The sequence below is a fragment of the Chiloscyllium plagiosum genome, chromosome 17 (assembly GCF_004010195.1).
Source record: "Chiloscyllium plagiosum isolate BGI_BamShark_2017 chromosome 17, ASM401019v2, whole genome shotgun sequence".
In the NCBI taxonomy this organism is placed as follows: domain Eukaryota; kingdom Metazoa; phylum Chordata; class Chondrichthyes; order Orectolobiformes; family Hemiscylliidae; genus Chiloscyllium; species Chiloscyllium plagiosum.
This window is the reverse complement of record NC_057726.1, coordinates 2,825,969-2,842,985: the sequence shown is the minus strand read 5'-3', so window position 1 is coordinate 2,842,985 and position 17,017 is coordinate 2,825,969. Positions and strand designations below refer to the sequence as shown.

The following is a 17,017-nucleotide window of genomic DNA, read 5'->3' as shown; positions in this document are numbered from 1 at the left end:
TGTAACCCTTCTTCAGGACTGGGGGTGGGTCTCAGAGGAACTGCAGATAGTGGTGAAGTGAGGATAGGTGAAATGGGAGGAATTAATCTGGTTGGTGGCTGGGAGGAGTGGAAGGGAGGGGGAGGGGCGGTTTGGTTCAGTGTGGCAATGGAGGAGGCCAAGGATGGGCATGTTGGAAAGAGAGTGGGAAGAGGAATTTAAATGGGCGGTAACTGGGAGGTCCGGTCGGCCCCTGCAACCCTGGTTGCGATGCTCAGTGGAAATTGGAGGAACAACACCTCATCTGTCTGGGCAGCCTACAGCCCGGATGACTCAACATTGAATTCTCCAATTTCAAATAGCTTCCCTTCCCATCCTCCGGCTCCCTTCCCAGCCCCTCCTTGCCACCAACAGGATTCATTCCTCCCACTGACCAACCAAGTTGTACCCTCCACCTGCCTTCACCTATTCCCACTTCACCACCCTGTCCCTGCACCCCCTTTATCTGCAGCTCCTCCTAAACCCACCCCCAGTCCTGAAGAAGGGTTACACCTGAAACGTTGCCTTTTCCCCCTCCTGATGCTGCCTGGTTTGCTGTGTTCTTTCAAAAGTCCTGCCTGTCTGGATTCCAGCATCTGCAGTTTTTTTTGTCTCCATCACCCTTTCAGGCATTGCTTTCCAGATCATTGTAACTTACTCTATTTAAAAGTAAATCTCCCCCTGGATTTTTGGCAATTACTTTCAGCCTGTCTCTTCCTGCTAGTGAGAGCGAGTTCATTTTATTTTCTCTGTTATAACACCTCTTGACTTTGGACGTTATTCATGACCACTTCCATCTTTGTCTTTATTTCACTCTCACTGCTATTAAAACACTTAACATGCTGCTCACCCTCCAAGATATAATCCTCTCATTAATTTCCTGGTTGGCTTCACCGGATCCATAAATCCTACACCCAAGCTTGTGTCCTAGCCATTTCTTTTTGTGCTTTTTTTCCCTGACTTCCTTCTGACAGTTGCATAGAGCTCAGAGTACTTGTTTACAGGTCTCCCCACAGCCTCCCGTCCATACTACATGCCCAATTGCATTTTCTTCTTTTCCTTTTCTGGTTGTTTCTATGCATCTGTTTGGTCTGCTCCAACTTTTTGGTGGCAGAACCCACTATTCAAAGATGTGCAGATCAGGTGAATTGGGCATGCTAAATTGCCTGTAGTGTTTGGTGGTGCTGGAAAAGCACAGCAGGTCAGGCAGCATCTGAGGAGCAGGAAAATCGACGTTTCGGGCAAAAGCCCTTCATCAGGAATAGAGGCAAGGTGCCTGCAAAGTGGAGAGATAAATGAGAGAGGGGGGGGGTGGGGAGAAAGTAGCATAGAGTACAATAGGTAAGTGGGGGTGGGGATGGAGGTGATAGGTCAGAGAGGAGGGTGGAGCGGATAGGTGGAAAAGAAGATAGGCAATGGACCTGCACATCCACTAATATCATTTATTGTATCCGTTGCTCCCGATGTGGTCTCCTCTACATTGGGGAGACTGGGCGCCTCCTAGCAGAGCACTTTAGGGAACATCTCTGGGACACCCGCACCAATCAACCCCACCGCCCCGTGGCCCAACATTTCGACTCCCTCTCCCACTCTGCCGAGGACATACAGGTCCTGGGCCTCCTCCACCGCGCTCCCTCACCACCAGAAGCCTGGAGGAAGAACGCCCCCATCCACCCATTGTACTCTTTGCTACCTTCCCCCACCCTCCTCTCTGACCTATCTCCTCCATCCCCACCCCCAGTCACCTATTGTACTTTATGCTACTTTCTCCCCAGCCCCATCCCCCCTCATTTATCTCTCCACTCTGCAGGCACCCTGCCTCTATTCCTGATGAAGAGCTTTTGCCCGAAACGTCGATTTTCCTGCTCCTCGAATGCTGCTTTTTCAGCACCACTCTAATCTAAACTCTGGCTTCCAGCATCTGCAGTCCTTGTTTTTACCCTGTAGTGTTAGGTGCATTAGTCAGGGGTAAATATCGGGTAGGGGCATGGGTCTGGGTGGGTTACTCTTCGGTGGGTCGGTGTGGACTTGTGGGGCTGAATAGCCTGTTTCCATGCAGTAGGGAACCTAATCTAAAAAAAGAACCATGAGCTACCTTGGATGTACACTCTCAAACAGTCCACCGAAATTCCTCCTGCTTGCTACATATCTAACCATCTACGGACACTTATTCTAAAGTAACTATTTCTCTTCAGATACTGGTTAACCCTTCTGTGTACTTCATTTTCATTTCTGCAAAATCGCCTGTCACATTCACAACAAATAATTGCATTTATATCAAAAGCAAAATACTATGAATGGTAGAGGTCTGAATTAACAAAGAGATAGTGCTGGAGAAACTCAGCAAGTCTGCCAGCGTGTGTGGAGAGACAAACCGAGTTAATGTTTTGAGTTTGATGTGACTCTTTTTCAGACGTACTGTTAATGGAATACTTAAGATTGAGAGTTTTCAAGACAGGAATTGGAATTGGTAGAGATGTAAGAAGATTGTGGGAATATCAGAAGTTACAGAGATTGGGAAGGGTGAGACAATTGAGGAATTTGGAAATAATAAGAACAGCTCTAAAATCAAGGTGTTGCTTAACTGGGAGCTAATATAAGTCAACAAACACAGGGTTAGAACTGAATGGCCCTTGGTGTAAATTAAAATGCAGGCTGTGTGTCAAAGACACGAGGTAAACGTAAGCTGGTATGTAAGATTGATTTTCGTTCGCTGAATGCTTTATCTGTTTGCCTACCAGAATAACCCATTGGCTTTCTAGAAAAATAATTCTTTGATCAGTCTCTGCAGGGAAATCTGTCCTTCTTTCTCTTTTTCTGGAGAGTCTGTGTGTCTCTGTATGAGTGTGTTTTGGGGGTATAAAGAGGGATAACTGTATTACTGGCAGTGCATGTTAATTATTGCATCTTCATTGAATGGATTTTGTTTTGTTTACAAACCAATAATTGTGTTTATTTAAAAAAAAGACTTTTGTTTGATTATTTTGTTCAAACAGAAAAGGTTTTTAATTGGAATATTGGTATCTGGGCCAGTGTTTATATTTTTTGTTGTGACCCATGGTGTAATGGCACTAGTGCACTCATCCAGCCTTGGTTGTAACAGATGAAATTTCTCCTCAACTCAGTCCAAAATAATTGTCCCCTTTACCTGAAAACGTGCCTCCTCATTATATTTTCCCCTTGTTGCCCAGCCAGGAGAGACAACATCTTAGCGTATGTCCTGAAAAGTCCTTAATAACCTTCAATGTTCCAATGAGATTAACTCTCATCCTTTGAAACTGCAGAAAGTACAGACCCAATTTACTCAGCCCTTCATTATAATTCAACTGTCTCATTCATTCCATGCTAATGTTTAGTGTTTCTTGAACAAGTACACCCAAGTCTCTTTGAACAGTAATCTTGACAAATTTTACGTTTTAAAAATAATCCTCCTTCAGCATTTATTTTTTGTTGATCAGTCTTCAATGTGTTTAGTCTATAATAATGTGAGAAAACAGAGTGTCTTCTAACCTGAAGTGTTTTACTCCTGTAGATGCAGCAGCAGGAGCTGGCACAGATGAGACAACGAGATGCAAACTTGACAGCTCTTGCTGCCATCGGCCCACGTAAGAAACACAAACGGGATTCCCCAGGACTGCAAGCGACTGAGGTGGGAATGGCAGCTGGCGAGGTAACCAGACAGGTAGCTCACATAAAAAGAACCGCACCCCATTTACAGATAGGCAGCAGCATTATAGAACATAGAACAATACAGCTCAGAACAGGCCCTTCGTCCCTCAATGTTGCGCCGACCTGTGAACTATTCTCAGTTCGTCCCCCTACACTATCCCAAAATCATCCACGTGCTTATCTAAGGATTATTTAAATCTCCCTGATGTGGCTGAGTTAACTACATTGGCAGGTAGGGCATTCCACGCCCTTACCACTCTCTGAGTAAAGGACCTGCCTCTGACAGCTGTCTTAAATCTATCACCCCTCAATTTGTAGTTATGCCCCCTCATACACGCTGACGTCAGCATCCTAGGAAAAAAGACTTTCACTGTCTACCCTATCTAATCCTCTGATCATCTTGTATGTCTCTATCAAATCCCCCCTTAGTCTTCTTCTTTCCAATGAGAACAGACCCAAGTCTCTCAGCCTTTCCTCATAAGACCTTCCCTCCAGACCAGACAACATCCTGGTAAATCTCCACTGCACCTTTCCCAATGCTTCCACATCCTTCCCAAAATATGGTGACCAGAACTGTACACAATATTCCAAGTGTGGCCGCACTAGCATTTTGTATAGCTGCAGCATGATATTGTGGCTTTGGAACTCAATCTCTGTACAACTGAAACCTAACACACTGTGTGCCTTCTTAACAGCATTATCAACCTGGGTGGCAACTTTCAAGGATCTATGTACATGGACATCAAGATCCCTCTGCACATCCACACTACCGAGAATCTTTCCATTGACCCAGTACTCTGCCTTCCTGTTATTCTTCCCAAAGTGCATCACCTCACATTTAGCTGCATTGAACTCCATAGCTCCATATATTGATAGTTTTTTTGCAAACTTTCATAGATTTGACATTCGTTGTAATTAGCATCATAAATTATTGCAACCATTCTGAATCTTGACACATGCTTCAAAAGATGATTGTGGTTTGTTATTAATATCAATATCAATATTGATGCCCTCCCCCCCCAAAGGTTGTGCTGCCATGAAATCTGTGTTTTTTTCTCTGATGTTGCTGAAGAGTTGACTATTGTTTTGGTATCACATTTAAATTTGACTTAACTTTTATAATTTTCTGAAACCTTCAAGTTGCCAATGGGATTGGAAGTCCCTATGTTTCCATTTTTGTGGTTGAATGAAGTACGGTATGACTGGAATCAATGTTTGTTATTAAGTCAGTCCCCACACAGAGTCCTGCAGTATCTATGTAAACACCTAAATGGGTGCAGCACTTCAGGCTGATGTAACCCTTTCATCAACATGTTCCAGAAACCTCAATCTTCAAACTTGACTTCTCTCTTTCTGTCCTCCCACCTAATGGCTTGAATGTCATGCTGTTTGCTTCCCTACAAAATTCATAAGATTCTGGATTGATCCCAACCATTTGGAATTTGGTGCACTATTTCTTACAGTCTTATGATCTTACATGCAATATTACTATTTAAGAAAGAAGGAAGAGAGAAATGAGGGGGCCACAGATCAGTTAACGTGACATTGGTCTTTGTGGGGGGAGAAAAACCCAAAAGAACTGCAGATGCTGGAAATCAGAAACAAGTTGTGAAAAAGGGTCACTGGACCTGAAAGGTTAACTCTGATTTCTCTCCACAGATGTTGGCAGACCTGCTGGGTTTTTCTAGCAATTTCTGTTTTTGTTATTGGTCTTTGTAGAGTCTATTATTAAAACTTCCTAGGGAATGCACCGAGGGAATCCAGCATATAATTAAACAATGTTGACGTTTTTACAAAAGGAAAATTATGTTTGAAAAACATGTTTAAGTATTTTCATGATGTAACTAGAAGAGTAGATAGAGCAGAAATAGTGTACTACACTGGGATTTTCAAAAAGCATGTGATAAGGTTTCACACAAAAGGTTAATATGCAAGTTAAGGACATATGGATTTGTATACCTGGGGAAAACCAACAGATATGAGGACCAGAAAAGGGAAGGTTTTTTTTCATTCACAGGATGTGGCCTCCTAATCAGGCCAGCAGTATTGTCCAGATCTAATTGCCTTTGAAAAAACCTCCTTCTTGAACTGCTGCAGTCCATTTGGTGTTAGTATACCCATGGTCCTGTTAGGAAAAGTGTTCCTGGCTGACTAGTTTAATCAATTACTGACTTCGTTTAGCAGTTTGATACATTGAATAGTTTGCTCTGCCATACAGATGGCAGTTAAGGTCAGTAACATTTCTTTGGGTATGGAGTCACATGTAGGCCAGACCAAATGGATGACAGAATTACTTCACAAAATAAATTAGTGAACTCAATGGGTTACATACAAGAGCCAGCAATTATTCCATGGTCACCAACACTGAGACCAGTTTTAAATCCAGGTTCCTATTAATTGAATTCATATTTTACCAGCAACCAAGTCAGAAACCATGATTATATTGAATGGTGAAGCAGGTTTGAGGAGTTGTATGGTTTATTCTGTTCCTATTTCTTATGTACTGATATAAAAGAAGTTGCCAATCTTACCAACCCACAAGCCACTTCAGAATCTTCATATTGCCATTTGGGGACTGTCTGGCTCAATTAGTGTGAAGTTCGAACCATAAGGAATTTGGTGCTCAAGAATGCCCTCATAAGAACAGGGTACGATGCTCAACTCATCGATCACCAGTTCCATCGTGCCACAGCGAGAAACTGTAATGACCTCCTCAGGAGACAGACACGAGCTGCAAACGATAGGGTGCCCTTCGTTGTCCAGTACTTCCCGGGAGCCTAAAAACTACGCCATGTCCTTCACAGTCTGCAACACCTTATCGATGAGGATAAGCATCTCGCCAAGACCTTCCCTACACCTCCACTTCTCGCCTTTAAACAACCGCCAAACCTCAAGCAGATTATTGCTTGCAGTGAACTGCCTGGCCTTCAGGACAACACCATACAACCCTGTCATGTCAACCACTGCAAGACGTATCAGAATGTCGACACGGATACCACCATTACATGTGGGGACACCCCCTGCCGAGTACACGGCTGGTACTTGATCAACTTTGTCTGTCTCATACGCTACAGGCAAGGATGCCCTGAGACATGGTGCAACAATGAATGAATGGACAGTACACAATAATCAACAGATGGGTGTGTTCCCGCCCAGTCAGGGAACACTTCACCATCAGGACCTCGGATTTTCAGGTGACCATCATCCAAGGCGGACTTCAGGATAGGCAACAACGCAAAGTGGCCGAGCGAAGGTTGAAAGCAAAGTTCAGTACCAATAAGGATGGCCTCAACCAGGACCTTGGGTTCATGTCATTCTAAAGGTGACCCCACCACACTACCTACACACACACACACACTACCTACACACACACACACACACACTCTGGACATGCTCTCTGTCATAAACACACACTTACACCTCCCACACACCCTCTCACAGGCTTATACTCCATCACACACACTTTACTAAGCTTTCACACACTCTCACATGCACTCATACTCACACGCACATACTCACTCTCTCCCATGCGCACACACACACATATATAAGTCGATGGGTTGAATTTGTATTTGCAGAATTATATTTGCAGATACATTCTATTTTGCTCAAAAAATGTACAATCTGCAGGCAGTCAATCCATGTAATATTTTGTAAATTCCCACTTTGGAGATAGAACCAGTCTGACTAAAGATTGGGTTACAGCCAGACTCTAAGTTCACACCTTTGATGCATTTTTTTTTAGATTCGATTCCCTACAGTAAGGAAACAGACGACTTGGCCCAACAAGTCCACACCAACCCTCCGAAGAGTGACCCACCCAGACTCATGACCAATTCACCTAACCTGCACATCTTTGGATTGTGGGAGGAAACCCACACAGACACAGGGAGAATGTGCAAACTCAACATAGACAATCACCCAAGGCAGGAATTGAACCCAGGTCCCTGGTGCTGTGAGGTAGCAGTGCTAACCACTGAGCCACAATGCTGCCCCTGAGCTGAGATGTCACCTTTTGCTATGAAACTTTAAGTTATCTCGAGAGTAGACTTAAAAGAAGTTCTGGGATTTACATATTAATGAACAGAAACCTGCAACCCCCATTCTAAAAGATGAAAGACTTAACAACAATCCAGGTTTGTTCAATATATAATTTCAGTTGTATGACACTGTAATCCTTTGTTATAAAACCTGTGTTTTATGGTCTTATTCGCCACAAACACCTAATGAAGGAGCAGCACTCTGAAAGCTAGTGCTTCCAAATAAACTTGTTGGATGATAACCTGGTGTTGTGCAATTTTTAATTTTTGAGAGTGTGGTGCTGGAAAAGCACAGCCAGTCAGGCAGCATCTGAGGAGCAGGAGACTTGATATTTTGGACATAAGCCCTTCATCACGATTTTTAACTTTATCATGTATAAAAGCTGTGTTACATCTCTCATACTCAGCACCAGCTGGATTATGAGAGATTTTGGTATATTTTGCCCTGTATTCTATGCCAGATGGAAAACCCTTACTTGTAGGAGGCTGGGAAAAAAAGGAATGTAATTTCAACCTTTTTCATTACATTTTCACCCTATGTTTCATCATTTCACATCTTGCCTGTGCCTCTGGCTGTCAGCTTTGTTTCTCAAGAGCAAACTGAATGTGACTTCTTTTACATAGAGGAGTCACAGAATATCTCAGAGGCCTGTGGCTGTTACTGGACTCCACTCTCTCGCCTGCTTTCAGCCAAACTGAAGGGCTTGTCACAGTTTTCATCTCCTCAGAAATGAGCCCCAGGCACTAGCCAGGAGGAGAAGATGATGGCAGCTTGATTAGCTCCCACAGCTGATTCATTCCCACTGACAGCAAATCTCTAGCTTTCCAAATTATTCTGAAACAAAGACAGTTCTCAGATCTGTGCCAAGCTTAATTTAAAAGGATAATGACCTTTTTTGTGGCATCGGCCTGCTGGAATGACCTCAGCTGAAATTTAAAGTCATTGATTGCTACCTTTTGATGATAAGATATATCCTTCATTTGGGGGCTGAACTACAAAGGTGATTGAATGCTGCAGCTAGTCCTGTGACCCATACTGCTGCAGGGGCTGAAACTGATAGCTGTTCAGGGCCAGCAAGTCTCTCCTGAGCTTGATTTTAAATCCAGAGGCACACAAAGGCCTATAGAGATCCTGAAGGTGTATAAGTTACACAACTGGCAATGGGAAGCATTCAGAAGAGGGACCTGGAGGGATGGAGGGAGTGGTGTTTGGGGGCAGGGAAGGGGAGTGCGGTGGGATGAGAGAAACTAATTTGCTGTCAGCACAAAAACTGTATTCACATTTTTCTGGGTGTGTGCAGTCCTGGTTCTAATAAACATTGTCATTTAAGTTGGGAGGGAAGGCACAGTTAAACTGTGATTCTTTTTCCCCAGCTGCCGTAATTATTTACATGTGCTTGTGAGAACAAGCCACTGGTTGCTGTAGTGATAGATGGGAAAGATATTTTGTTTCTTAAAGTTTTGGGGTTTTTTTGTCATGACAGAAATCTGCTTTGTTTTTCAATAGTGTGGAACTGTGCATTTGTGCTTCATTTCAGCATTTAAAAATTCAAGGTGATTGAATAAAGGGAAAGTTTAGCTGATAAGCAGGTTATCAGCATTCGTTTCGGGATCTGGCAGGACTGCTTGGCCTGAGACCATAATACAGCCTTGGTCCAACCAGGGACAAAAAGGTGGACTTGAGATGAGATGAGAGCAAGTGGCGTTCTTTGACATCAAGCACAGTTAACTAATTGTAGCATTAAGGATACATGCAAAATTGCAGTTGCTAGGAATCGGAGTAAGCTCGCTGCTAGCTGGAGTTATATCTAGTGAAAATGAAAGTGGTTGTGTTAATGGAGGTTAATCATTTCAATCCTGGGGCACCACCTACTGCAGTTCTGCAGGGTGAGTTCCAAGACTCAACCATCCTGAAATATTTCATCAAGACATTCCTTCCAATATAAGGCCAGAAGTGAGGATGTTTACTAATATTGTAGAGTTTTGTTCCATTTTCAACTCCTCAGAAAATGAAGTAGTCCATGCAGTAAAGCGTGGATAAAATTAGGGTTTAACAGTAGGTGTCAGTAACATTAGTGCCATGCAATAACCATCAGCAATATCATAAAGTCTCTCAGCTCTCCTTGACATTGGACAGTAATTGAATTCCCACAACCATCACCCTGAAAATTACCATTTACTAAAACTGAATTGGGCCAACTATAGATCAGCACCTGATATAGGAGCTGAAGCAAGACCTTCAGCCGCTTGAGCCTGCTCTGCCATTCACTACGATTTTGGCTGATCAGTTTATGCTTTTAATTCATTCCCATCTACTCCTGATATCTTTTGATTCCCTTACTTAACAAAAATCTATCTGCCTTGAAAATATTCAATGATCCCATCTCCTCCAGGGAGCTCCAAAGTTGGATTGTACTCTGAGAGCGAAAAAAAAATTCTCTCTATTCTAAGAGAACACCCCTAATTTTAAAACCATGCCCCTTAGTTCTGGAGTCAATCACAAAAGTAGACATCATTCCCATCTTGACCTTGCCAAGACTATTCAGGATCTTAATACCTTCAAACAAACCACCACCGGTTGTTCTAAACTCCAGTCAAAATGAGCAGCCCAGTATGTCTATCCTTGATCACAAGACAGCCCTTGCATTCCAGGTAACCCTTCTCCGAACAATCTCCAATACATTTGCATGACTTCTTAAACAAGGAGATGAAAACTAAACCTGACACCTGAGATGGGGTCTCAAACAGTAAACTTGTACAGGGGGTCCCCAGTTTAGGAACATCCGGCTTATGAATATGATCCCATATATGGCTGCAATTTTAAAGATCTGACATAAAAACTTTTCCCGTATTTATGATTGGCTATTTTATATTGTCCTGCATTGTGCTTTGACTTACGTACAAATTGACTGGCAAATGGACTTGAGACCGAAAGCCGGTTGCAATCTGGGGACTTGTCTCCTGACTCTCCAAAGGCTGTCCAGTATCTGTAAGGGATGTGTAAGGAGTGTGATGTAGTACTCCACACGTGCATGGATGAGTGCAGCTCCAACAACACTTGGGGTTTGACAGCATGAGAGATAAAATAGTCCGCTTGATTGGCACCCCATCTAAAACCTTCAACATTCACATCCTCCAATTGATGGCTGAACATGGCTGCAGTGTGTACCATCTACAGGATACTGTTAAAGAATAGGTGATCAGCAGTGTTCCACAAGGATCAGTGCTGGGTCCGTTGTTTTTGGTCATTTATATAAATGATTTAGATGTGAATATAGAAGGTACAGTTAGTAAGTTTGCAGATTACACTAAAATTGGAGGTATAGTGGAAATTATCTCAGATTACAAAGGGACCTTGATCAGATGGCGAATGGGCCAAGGAGCAACAGATGGAATATAATTTAGATAAATGTGAGATGATGGATTTTGGTAAGGCAAACCAAGGCAGGACCTGTACAGTTACTGTTAGGACCCTGGGAAGTGTTGCAGAACAAAGAGTCCTAGGGTTGGAGGTGCATAGTTCCATGAAAGTGGAGTTGCAGGTAGAGAGAGTGGTGAAGAAGATATTTGGCACACTTGCCTTTATTGATCAGAACATTGAGTATAAAAGTTGGGACTTCATGTTGTGGCTGTACAGGACATTAGATAGGCCACTTTGAGAATACTGCATACAATTCTGGTCACCCTTTTATAGGAAGGATGTTGTTAAACTTGAGAGGATGCAGAAAAGATGTACAATAATGCTGCCTGGGTTGGAGTGTTTGAGCTATTGGGAAAGGCTGAATAGGCTGGGGCTGTTTTCCCTGGAATGTTAGAGGCTGAGGGGTGACCTTTGAGGTACCTTCTATATTCACATCTAAATCATGAGGTGCATGGATAGGGCGAATAGCCAAGGTCTTTTTCTTACGGTGGAGTCCAATACTAGAGGACATAGGTTTAAGGTGAGAGGGGAAAGATTTAAAAGGGACGTAAGGGGCAACTTTTTCACACAGAACGTGGTGCATGTGTGGAATGAGTTGCCAGAGGAAATGGTGGAGGTTGATACAATTACAACATTTAAAAGGCATCTGGATGAGTATATAATTAGGAAAGTTTTAGAGAGATATGGGTCAAATGCTGGCAAATGGGACTAGGTCAAATTGGGATGTACAGTTGGTGCAGATGCATTGGACTGAAGAGACTGTTTCCATGCTCTATGATTCTATGACTCTGAAACCCTCAGCCTGTACCATCTCAAAGAACAAGGTGATTTTGTAAATGGGAGTTGCTTGCAAATGCCCCTCAAAGTCATGCACGATCCTGACTTGAAAATATGTTGCTGATCCTTCAAAATTGAGAAATCCCTAATAATACAGTCAGAGAGCCTTCACCAACTGGACTACATAAATTCAAGGAAGGTACTCACCCTCAGAAGGTATTAGATGGACAATCAATGCTAGTAATGGTAGCTATTTCCATTTCTTGTAAATTAGTTTTTTTTTTCAAAAATGTGGAGCATTGATAGTTCATAGATTACTTGATCAGAAACATGGTAAAAATTAAATCAAATTTTTTTAAAGGTAAATGATAATAATTGGAAAAGAGCTTCTTTTAGAGAAGTGTTTCCCAGTACTGAGCCACTCACCACATTTGCACCTTTGTGAATCTAGATGTGGCATAAGGAGCAAATGTTTTACACAGAGTGTGGTTTGCATGTAGAATGAACTTCCTGAGGAGGTAGTGGCTGTGGCTGTAATTGTGTTGTTTAAAGACATTTGGATAAGTACATGGATAGAAGAGGTTTGGAGGGAAATGGACCAGGAGCAAGCAGGTGGGACTTGTTTAGTTTGGGATTATTTTCGGCATGGACTTGTTGGACTGAAGGGTCTATTTCTGTGTTGTATGATACTATGACTCTATGACTGTAACATCAACATCAATCATTTGATCCCAATACTCATTTTGATATTGAACTTTTACCTTTGACAAAATAGTCACCTGAAAGCAAAGGTCTTTTGATTATCATGAGCTTTTTGATTCCTTGATTGGTGGAAGATGTTTATTAAGTAAATACATGATTTTTTTAAAATTCAGATTAGTTGGCTGAAATCATGTCACCATTGTAACAGCTATCAGCAATTTCCATTCAATCAAATGTTTTAGCAAGTCTGCAAAGGCGGGATGGCTGAATGGTCTCAATGGTTGTTAAGACTTTTGATTCAGTGAATCTTAACGTACTGAGAGTGTTGTTGAATCGTTTAGCAGGAGCCCCCATCTCATACTTTCAGTTGGGTGTCATAAGATAATGATCAGGATTACAACACTTGGAGGACAACACTGATTTTCCTTCCTTTTATCTTCCATCCACAGACCTGGGCTGATTCAGGAGCTTTTCTGCTGTGTATGGAATGTTGCCAATTCTGTCCTTGCGTTACCCTCAACCCTAACCCCATCCCTATCCTTCCTGGTGTATAACCTGAATGAGATAGTTTTGGTTGTTCTAATTACATCTAATTCCTCAGGGGAAGGCTTTGATCTGGTGGTAGAATCACTAGATTATTAATCTGGAGATCCAGGCAACTTTCACAGCAGATGGTAGAATTTTAATTCAATAAAGAAATCTGGAATTAAGGGTCAAATGATGATCATGAAATTGTGTTGTCAATCGTTGGAAAAAGCCCATCCAGTTCACTAATATCCTTCAGGGAAGGAAACTGCCATCCTTACCTGGTCTGGCCTACATGTGATTCCAGACCCACGACAATGTGGTTGACTCTTAACTGCCCTCTGGGCAATTAGGAATGGACAAAAATGCTGGTCTAGCCAGCAACACCCACATTCCATGAGTGAATAAAAAACCAAATGTATAGAATTGACTTCCTATCATTAGACAGTATTGAATAATCTAAATGCAAGCTGCTCCTGCAAAAATAACATTTTCTAATCATGTCATGCTTTTTTTCTGCCAAGGATATCTGTAATGCTTAAACTTTGTAATGACTGTACTTACAGCCATCTTATTCTTTTCTTGTAACTGACTCCAGTGATGAATCAGACTAGATTCTAGATTGTGCGTTGCCTTTCACTGCTCCCATCATTCACTCCCATTTTTTGACTTCTCCAGTGCTACCTCATTGGAACCACGCATCCAACAATGCCACAATCTGAGAACTCCTGAGCTGACTCTCCTCCTCTCATTCAAATATCCTTTCCCTTATAGACTTCTGCTCCTATATATCACTTGCCCCCTGGCCTCTGTTATACTTCTGAACCACCTTCCCAAAAACATCAAATTTGGGCACTCCCCTCCGTCTCACACGTACAATTGCTTTCATGCCTGTATACAACCTAAGACTTGGAGTACCTCCCCAAGAATCTTTCTATATTTCTAATTTGTGAGGAAGTAGTGAGTACAGTAGGGGGCTGAGTACGTACCCCTGGGAGGCTCCAGTGTTGAATGTTAGTGAGGATGAAGTATTGTCCCCAATCTTCGCTGAGTATGGCCTGTGGGTCAGGAAACTAAGGAGAGTGGGGCTTAGTCCAAGATCACTAAGTTTAGTAATCAGTCTTGAGGGGATAAGAGTGTTGAAGGCTGAACTGTAGTCAATGAGTAGGATTCTTATGTAGTTGTTCTTGGTGTCAAGATGTTCTCTGGAGGAGTGAAGGCCAAGTGATATGGCATGAAACTGTTGTTGATTGTTTAAAAAATCCGTCTGGGTCACTAATGTTATTTAAGGAAGGAAATCTGTCATCCTTATCTGGTCTGACCCACATGTAAGCACAGACTAAAAATCATTAATTTATCACTCCTACAGAAATGTTGACACAACCAGACAGTTTGAACCTAAAATATGAGTCTCATTCTCACATTATTTTATAATAAAGATGTGATTACGTTTTGTTACCATACATTAGTGACTATGATGTTAGTGTGTATGTCACATGGCATCAGATGATCCATCATGAGTACCATCTTGCCAAAAATGTACTATATAAAAATGATGTTCAAGTGGTTAAATTTGAATGAATCATAGCTAACTGAAATACTTCATAAATCTGTGAAATAACATAAAAATCTTAGTGTTGTTTGATTTAAAATAAATAATAAAACCGAACACTCTGAAAAATTAATTTCCACTAAATGTTACATATTTGTATATGTTACATGTTTCCTACACTTTCTACTTTACTCAGACTTCTCCCTGTTTTTCCTCTTGCTACTTAAGTGAGAGATCTTCAAAGCTGTGAAAGGGTATATATAGATGCCCAGTTTCCGTGCTGCACAATTATGCCGTGAAGTACAACTCTCTTGATTCATCCTCAGGAACATGGCTAAGATAAGCCCACTGCTATTAACCCGTAACACAAATGTGTCATTTCCTTATTTTTATGCTCATGGCTCCACACAATAAGAGTGCTACTTTGTGCGAAGCAAGGACAGTTTTCTACTGTTGGCCCTTGCCCACGAGGGTCTGCATGAGACTGCAGTAGAGTCAGTTTGGGCAATAAGTTTTCATTTCTGCAATGAAGTTAGTGTACACCCAGTGAAAGGTGTACTAACAGGCAACAAGTCTTTTGACATGTGATCACACTGCTGGACACTTGGCTTAAATATACAGCAATCTCCCATCCCCGCAGGGGATACTTTCCAAGACCCACTGTGGAAACCCGAAACCACGGATAGGAGCAAACCCATTCATTTCAATGGGAAATGTACCTTCCCGACAGCCGCCTGGTCCCTGGTTCCGGAACGTTTCCTGTAATATGTTCGGGCTTCAGCAAACTGCGGGTAACTGGAGTATTGTGTGCAGATGATCGCCATACTATAGGAAGGATGTGGAGGCTACTGGAACGGGTGCAGAGGCGGTTTACCAGGATGTTGCCTGGTATGGTAGAAAGATCGTATGAGGAAAGGCTGAGGCACTTGGGGTAGTTTTCATTGGAGAAAAGAAGGTTTAGGGGTGACTTGATAGAGGTGTACAAGATGATTAGGGGTTTAGATAGGGTCGACAGTGAGAATCTTTTGCCACGTATGGAGTCAGCTATTACAAAGGGGCATAGCTTTAAATTAAGAGGTGGTAGGTATAGGACAGATGTTAGGGGTAGGTTCTTTACTCAGCGAGTCGTGAGTTCGTGGAATGCCCTGCCAGTAGCAGTGGTGGACTCTCCCACTTTATGGGCATTTAAGCGGGCATTGGATAGGCATATGGAGGATAGTGGGCTAGTGTAGGTTAGGTGGGCTTGGATCAGCGCAACATCGAGGGCCGAAGGGCCTGTACTGCGCTGTATTTTTCTATGTTCTATGATACTGCGGAAACTGACTCCGCAGATACAGCAGTCGCCCTGTAGTGTGATCTTCAGCAATGAAACCATAGATTATCACTTCATTTGATTTTTATGAATGTAATGAACTAAGAGTTTTGGACTGTTGTTTTCTGCAATCAAGAAATATAGAAATGTCTACTTGGATTAGTCAATTGTAATCTTAAGCACTGAGATTTATAAAAGAAGAGGCTGGAATTTTGATACTTGTTATAGTCAACATATCTAATCTACCACCCTGTGAAGTGTGTCTCCGACAAAAAAAAGTCTTCATTCATAGTTGTACTGGCTTATATCAGGCAGAATGCAAGTCAGTATGGGTTGACTTTACTCCATCTAAAACTTCAATATCCTACCTATATTTTCTGTTGCTATAATTGTGCACTGTACTGCAAATGTAAGGTTTTATAAAGACATTATAATCTCCTCATTAAAGCTGGCTTTTGATTCCGTCCATGTGCTGATGACACCTAAACATACATTAATTTTTTTCTAGCCTTTTCAACCTGAGAAACTGACTTTAATCTCATTTGAACCTGTTGACCTAAATCTCTCCACCCTGCCTGCACACATTCAGACTACAGTTACTGCTTTTATTTCCTCATTGAAATATGTCATGTACTACTTAGATTGAATTTTTCTGCCACTTTTTAGCCCATTCCACCTAATTGTTTGTAACTTCCTAAGATCTAGTTAATTAACTATACTCTCCTATTTTGGTGTCCTCTTCAGATTTCAATACCACTACCATAATCCATATCCACATCATTGATAGACACCAGGAACACAAGTGTCCTCAGACAAAACTCTATGAAACACACTACCTACTTCCAGAAACTGATCTTAACTCCTTCTAACTAGTTGTGAACTTAATTTGTTATTTTGCCATTAATTCCATGTCACTTAAACTTTTCCATGTGGTACTTTCTCAAAAACATTCCAAAATCCATGTATGCAACATGCTTTGGACTTTCCCCATTCACCACGTT

The 17,017-nt window shown here is 42.0% G+C and overlaps 1 protein-coding gene across 1 annotated transcript in view; it reads left to right on the top strand.

The window, feature by feature from the left end:
* Positions 1–17,017, top strand: part of LOC122558192 (transcription initiation factor TFIID subunit 4-like) — a 356,856-nt gene that overhangs the window by 229,440 nt on the left and 110,399 nt on the right. Inside the window, exon 15 of the mRNA XM_043706504.1 lies at positions 3,551–3,688. Coding sequence (XP_043562439.1) covers positions 3,551–3,688 — 138 coding nt within the window. The remainder of the gene's footprint in view (positions 1–3,550; positions 3,689–17,017) is intronic.